This window comes from Stegastes partitus, unplaced genomic scaffold (assembly GCF_000690725.1).
Source record: "Stegastes partitus isolate 25-593 unplaced genomic scaffold, Stegastes_partitus-1.0.2 Scaffold2103, whole genome shotgun sequence".
Taxonomy (NCBI): domain Eukaryota; kingdom Metazoa; phylum Chordata; class Actinopteri; family Pomacentridae; genus Stegastes; species Stegastes partitus.
This window is the reverse complement of record NW_007579834.1, coordinates 4,670-11,279: the sequence shown is the minus strand read 5'-3', so window position 1 is coordinate 11,279 and position 6,610 is coordinate 4,670. Positions and strand designations below refer to the sequence as shown.

Below are 6,610 nucleotides of genomic sequence, written 5' to 3'. Positions count from 1 at the left end.
GTCCACAGGTGGAATGAGTGGCTGACCTATGATATCTGCCTATCTGTCTATCTCACCTGTCCACAGGTGGAATGAGTGGCTGACCTATGATATCTACCTGGCGGACCTCCCTCGCTCAGCCAGACTCTGTCTGTCCATCTGCTCTGTAAAAGGAAGGAAAGGAGCCAAGGAGGTAGGAAAGGATGCAAAATATTTATGGAGGATGTAGAGAGAGAATGACGACTGAACTTTCCACCTGTCTGTCCTCAGGAACATTGTCCTCTGGCCTGGGGGAACGTCAACCTGTTTGACTATCAGGACATCCTGGTTTGTGGTAAAGTTGCTCTCAGTCTTTGGCCTGTCCCTCATGGCCTTGAGGACCTGCTCAACCCCATCGGAGTCGCTGGTTCAAATCCCAACAAGGTCAGTCTGTCCCACTAATGGACAACTGATCAGGTTATCAATGACTGAACACTGATGACTGATCAATGTTCTGCAGGAGACTCCCTGTGTGGAGCTAGAGTTCTCCTGGTTCAACCAGACCGTTGTGTTTCCTGATGAGCAGCAGATCGAAGAACATGCCAACTGGACCATCAGTAGAGAACTGGGCTACAACTACTGCCAAGGCCTGGTAATACATTCACACAAATATAAATATCCATCCATCAATCCATCCATTTTCTTCCACTTATCCGGAGTCAGGTCACCGAGGTAGCAGGTGGAGCAGGTCATTCCAGACATCCCTCCCCCCAGCAACACTTTCCAGCTCTTCCTGGGGAATCCCGAGGTGTTCCCAGGCCAGCTGAGAGATATAATCCTTCCAGTGGGTTCTGGGTCTTTCCCGGGATCTCCTCCCAGGTGGAAGTGTCTGGAAAACCTCCAGAGGAAGCCTTCCTGAATCAGATGTCCAAACCACCTCAAATGACCCTATTTGATGCAAAGAAGCAGCAGTCTTACTCTGAGCTCCTTCCAGATGTCCGAGCTTCTCTCCATCTCTCTAAGGCTGAGCCCAGTCACCCTGCGGAGGAAGGGTTAGGGTTAGGGTTAGTCAGAGACTTGTATCCGCGATCTCATTCTTTTAGTCATGACCCAGAGCTTGTGACCATAGGTGAGGGTTGGGACATAGATGGACAGGTAAATCGAGAGAATCTCTCTTCACCACGACAGTCCAGTACAGCACTTGCATTACTGCGGACGCCACATGGAGCTGCCTGTCCACGTTGCGTTTCATTTTCCCATCACTCATGAACAAGATCCCACGATGCTTTAACTCCCTTGCTTGGGGAACCAACTCCCCCCCTCCCCCTGGAGGGAGCACCGGTTTCCGGCAGAGGACCATTGCCTCAGACTTGGAGGTATTAATCCGCATTCCCGCCCGCTTCTCACTCGGCTGCAAACCGCTCCAGTGTGTGCTGAAGGTCAGGTTTGATGAAGCCAGCAGTACCACATTATCTGCAAAAAGCAGAGACGTGATCCTGAGGTCCCCAAACTGGACACCCTGCTCTCCCTGGCTGCACCTTGAGAGTCTATCCATGAACACCACAAACAGGATCGGGGACAAGGGGCAGCCCTGGCGGAGTCCAACACCCACTGGGACTGTGTCAGACTTTTTGCTGAGAATGCGGACACAGCTTGCCTTGGGTTGTACAGGGACTGAATGGCTCGTAGCAGCGAGCATGGTACCCCATACTCCCTCAGTACCCCCTCTGAGCCCCTCAGGGAACACGGTCATAGGCCTTCTCCAGATCCACAAAACACATGTGGACTGGCTGGTCGAACTCCCATGCCCCTCTCATCAGTGGTGCAAGGGTAAAAAGCTGGTCCACTGTTCCACGACCCGGACGGATTCCACATTGCTCCTCCTGAATCTGGGGTTCGACAATCAGTTGGAGCCTCCTTTCCAACAATCTAGAGTAACCTCTCCCGGGGAGGCTGAGAAGTGTGATCCCCCGGAAAGTGGAACACACTCTCCGGTCCCCCTTTTTGAAAATGGAAACCACCATCCTGGTCTGCCACTCCACAGGCACCATACCCGACACCCACGAGACACTGAAGACACGTGTCAGCCATGACAGTCCAACAATGTCCAGAGCCTTTAGCATCTTGGGATGAATCTTGTCCTCACCTGGCCCCTTGCCACCAAGGAGCTTCTAAACGATCTCGGCGACCTCTGCCACGGATATGGACACCGAAACCCTCCAAGTACATATAAATATGTACATGTAAATACATGTATAAATATAGATATGTGAGTATTTATACCATTTCCATCCACTTATAAAGTCCATGTTTACCATGACAGTCTGGAGTTTCCAATTAGTCCTATAACTGAATTTTCTATGATGTTCATTGAAACTCATGAATCTTTGTCACAGAAAACAATCATGTATTTTGGTTCTTAATCAGAGGTTTTCTGGAAACATGATAAAATCTGCTGGATCATAAATCTACATGCAGCAACTTGAATTGTCAATTCTGGCGATGTAGAAAGTTGTGTTACCATAATTTTCTTTGTTTCATGTCCTCTTAACTTCTCCTGAGTGGTTCTGATTGACTCCAGCTGCTGACTCCTCTGATCTAGTTTAAATAGAACCATCTGATCCACTCATTAGACTGAAGTCTGAGGAGCTCAGCAAAGATCTGGAGAAGAACATCAGTGACTGGAACCAGTCAGAAAGTCACTTGGAGCCGTTTCAGAGCAGCTTCAGATCCAGAACCATCAGTGTGTCAGCATGAAGTTCATGGTCCAGTTGTGTTACTGCCCCCATCAGGAAGGAAACACAAACTAGCAGCTGCTGCTGAGAGACGACTGGTCAGGATGGTCAAGAGTCAACCAGGAACCAGCAGGAAGCAGCTCTGGATGGACCAGAAGCTGCTGGAACACAGCTGTCAGTGTCCACAGGGTCTGACATCAACATGAGCTGAGAGGCTGATGGAGAAGGAAGTTCTTCCTCTACAAGCAGAACCTTAAAGCTCCACTGGTCACATGGACAAAGAAAAGGCCTTCTGGAGGAAGGTTCTGGTCAGATGGAACAAACACTAAGCACAAACCTGTCTGTCTACCTGTCTGTCTACCTGTCTGTCCTCAGAGCAGTCGTCTGGCCTGTGACAGCAGTGTTTCAGCAGCAGATGCAGAGCAGCTTCGTTCTCTTTGTTCCAGAGATCCTCTGTACGAGTTGTCAGAGCAGGAAAAGGACTTTCTCTGGAGACACAGGTGAGACACAGGTGAGGGCGGGTCCTAATGAGGATACACAGGTGAGACACCTGAGAAATAGGTAAACACAGGTAAGGGGAACAGTTAACACAAATGCAGACTTTTAGACCAATAACTGATGATTGTCCACACCTGTCTACCTTCCTGTCTGTCTACATGTCTGTCTGTCTTTCTACCTGTCTACCTGTCCGTCTGTCCGTCCGTCTGTCTGTCTGTCTGTCTGTCTGTCTATCTACCTGTCTGTCCTTCTACCTGTCTCTCTGCAGACATTACTGTGTAAACATCCCAGAATCTCTTCCTAAGCTGCTTCTGTCTGTCAAATGGAACTCCAGAGACGAAGTGTCCCAGGTACAAACACATCAATCAGTCATCGTGGATCTGCAGGTGTTTCAGTCTCACTTACCTGTCTCCTGTCTGTCTGCATCTCACGCTCCACCTGGCCCCCCGTTCCCCGTCCTCCTCCTGGTCTTGGTACTCCTGGTCCTCCTGGTCCTCCTCAGATGTACTGTTTGTTGAAGGAGTGGCCTCTAATGGAGCCCGAGTCGGCTCTGGAGTTGTTGGACTGTAACTTTCCTGATCCGATGGTCAGAGAGTTTGCTCTGCGCTGCCTGGTGCAAGGCCTGACGGACGACAAGCTGTCGCAGTACCTGCTGCAGCTGGTACAGGTACGTTTACACCTGTATACTCACCTGCTGCAGCTGGTACAGGTACGTTTACACTTTTGACACCTGTGCGTCTCGCTGAGCTGAACTCAGTGACTCTGTATTTCAGGTGTTGAAGTATGAGATGTACCTGGACAATCCTCTGGCTCGTTTCCTCATCAAGAAGGCTCTGACCAATCAGAGAATCGGACACTTCTTCTTCTGGCATCTAAAGTAGGTCCAAACCCTGAGAGTTTATTTACACACCTGTCAGTTAGTTAGTTCGTTAGTTAGTTCGTTAGTTAGCTGGCTAGTGTACATTGATATAACAGGTTCTGTTGTCACAGGTCAGAGATGCACAATAAAACAGTTTCCAGACGGTTTGGTCTGCTGCTGGAAGCTTTCTGCAGAGCCTGTGGCATGTACCTGAAACATCTGAACAGACAGGTGAGCACTGAAACACCTGATCTGTGTATCTACAGTCCAATTGATCCATGATGTCTTTCAGATCAAACTATTCATTGATTAATGAGTACAAGTGTGTTACTGTGTGCAGGTGGAGGCGATGGATAAACTGGTGAATCTGACCGACACACTGAAGCAGGAGAAAAAGGACGAGACACAGAAAGTACGAAGACACACTCTTACATCTGACTCTGTGATTGGTTGATGCTGGTGTCTTGCTGCGCTGTGATTGGTTAATGCTGGTGTCTTGCTGTGCTGTGATTGGTTGTCAGACCCAGATGAAGTTCCTGGTTGAACACATGTCTCGTCCAGACTACATGGAGGCTCTGCAGGGATTCGTGTCTCCTCTGAACCCAGTTCACCAACTGGGAAACCTCAGGTAACTGACCAGCTAACCAGCTAACTAACCCGCTGACAGTAAGACAGGTGACGTGGCAGTAAGTCAGGTGTGTTTGCAGGCTGGAGGAGTGTAGGATCATGTCATCAGCGAAGCGCCCCCTGTGGCTGAACTGGGAAAACCCCGACATCATGTCTGAGCTGCTCTTCTCCAACAATGAGATCATCTTCAAGAACGGAGACGGTAACTAGCTCAGTGCTAACCACAACTCTAGATCCAGTGGAGGTCCCTAGGCATGCTAACAGCAGAGCGGTGCTGGGGGATTGTGGGTAGTATAGTGTGTTACGGTGCTGAGGGATTGTGGGTAATATAGTGTGTTACACTGCTGAGGGATTGTGGGTAATATAGTGTGTTACAGTGCTGAGGGATTGTGGGTAATATAGTGTGTTACACTGCTGAGGGATTGTGGGTAATATAGTGTGTTACAGTGCTGAGGGATTGTGAGTAATATTGTGTGTTACACTGCTGAGGGATTGTGGGTAATATTGTGTGTTACAGTGCTGAGGGATTGTGGGTAACGTAGTGTGCTCTATGTGTTGCAGACCTGCGTCAGGACATGCTGACACTGCAGATCATCAAAATCATGGAGAACATTTGGCAGAACCAAGGCTTGGACCTGCGGTGAGAAGCTGACATCATCAGTGACAAGGCCTGTGACATCATGACCCACCTGGCTAACAGAGTGTGTGTGTGTGTGTGTGTGTGTGTGTGTGTGTCAGCATGCTGCCGTACGGCTGCCTGTCCATCGGAGACTGTGTTGGGCTGATCGAGGTGGTGAAGAACAGCTTCACCATCATGCAGATTCAGTGCAAAGGAGGCCTGAAGGGGGCGCTGCAGTTCAACTCCAATACACTGCACCACTGGATCAAAGACAAGAACCGTGGGGAGGCGTCAGTACCTGTCTGTCTTTCCGATCACCTGTCTGTCCGTGTGTCTGTCTCTCGCTCTGTCTGACCGCCTGTCTGTCTCTCAGGTATGACCGGGCCATCGACCTCTTCACCAGGTCGTGTGCAGGTTACTGTGTCGCCACCTTCATCCTGGGAATTGGAGACCGACACAACTCCAACATCATGTTGAAGGAGAACGGACAGGTGAGCTGCTGACTCCTCCTCCTGACTCCTCCCCCATGAGTAGTAGCTCCTCCCCCCTCATTCCTCCATTTCTTTTTCTTCTTCTTTAGCTGTTCCACATTGACTTTGGTCACTTTCTGGATCACAAGAAGAAGAAATTTGGCTATAAGAGGGAGCGCGTGCCCTTCGTCCTCACTCAGGACTTCCTTATCGTCATAAGTAAAGGCATCCAGGAGTCCACCAAAACCAAGGAGTTTGAAAGGTGTCCCCTTAGTTCACCTGCGTGTCTCACCTGTGTGTCTCACCTGTGTGTCTCACATGTGTGTCTCACCTGTGTGTCTCACCTGTGTGTCTCACCTGTGTGTCTCACCTGTGTGTCTCACCTGTATGCCTCACCTGTGCAGGTTCCAGGAGATGTGTTATAAAGCTTACCTGGCCATCCGGCAGCACGCCAGCCTCTTTATCAACCTGTTCTCCCTCCTGCTGGGATGCGGGATGCCTGAACTGCAGAGCTTCGATGACATCGCATACCTGAGGAAGACCCTGGCCCTAGGTGAGACAGACAGACTGAACATCAACCAAATGGTGACAAACACCTGAATACAACCAGACACATCTTTAACTGTACCTGTCTGTCTGTCTGTCTGTCTGTCTGTCAGAGAAGAGCCAGCAGGAGGCATTGGAATATTTTACCAAGCAGATGAACGATGCTCATCATGGAGGCTGGAGCACCAAGATGGACTGGATCTTCCACACTATCAGACACATGCCCAACGAGCACTGATGCACACACAGATCCAGTGTAATGATTCTAATCTGTATCCCCTCACAGTAATCAAATTAC

General features: G+C 49.6%; 1 protein-coding gene across 1 annotated transcript in view; it reads left to right on the top strand.

Moving 5' to 3' along the window:
- The window catches only part of LOC103373942 (phosphatidylinositol 4,5-bisphosphate 3-kinase catalytic subunit alpha isoform), a 19,121-nt gene extending 12,517 nt beyond the window's left edge, over positions 1 to 6,604 (top strand). The window contains exons 8-24 of the mRNA XM_008303956.1: positions 67 to 172; positions 250 to 402; positions 479 to 610; positions 3,069 to 3,193; positions 3,460 to 3,541; positions 3,694 to 3,858; positions 3,965 to 4,068; positions 4,182 to 4,281; positions 4,391 to 4,462; positions 4,572 to 4,678; positions 4,758 to 4,879; positions 5,239 to 5,317; positions 5,416 to 5,586; positions 5,670 to 5,787; positions 5,877 to 6,028; positions 6,171 to 6,319; positions 6,426 to 6,604. Coding sequence (XP_008302178.1) covers positions 67 to 172; positions 250 to 402; positions 479 to 610; positions 3,069 to 3,193; positions 3,460 to 3,541; positions 3,694 to 3,858; positions 3,965 to 4,068; positions 4,182 to 4,281; positions 4,391 to 4,462; positions 4,572 to 4,678; positions 4,758 to 4,879; positions 5,239 to 5,317; positions 5,416 to 5,586; positions 5,670 to 5,787; positions 5,877 to 6,028; positions 6,171 to 6,319; positions 6,426 to 6,550 — 2,062 coding nt within the window. The 3' untranslated portion in view covers positions 6,551 to 6,604. The remainder of the gene's footprint in view (positions 1 to 66; positions 173 to 249; positions 403 to 478; positions 611 to 3,068; positions 3,194 to 3,459; positions 3,542 to 3,693; positions 3,859 to 3,964; positions 4,069 to 4,181; positions 4,282 to 4,390; positions 4,463 to 4,571; positions 4,679 to 4,757; positions 4,880 to 5,238; positions 5,318 to 5,415; positions 5,587 to 5,669; positions 5,788 to 5,876; positions 6,029 to 6,170; positions 6,320 to 6,425) is intronic.
- The last annotated feature ends 6 nt before the right edge of the window (positions 6,605 to 6,610 follow it).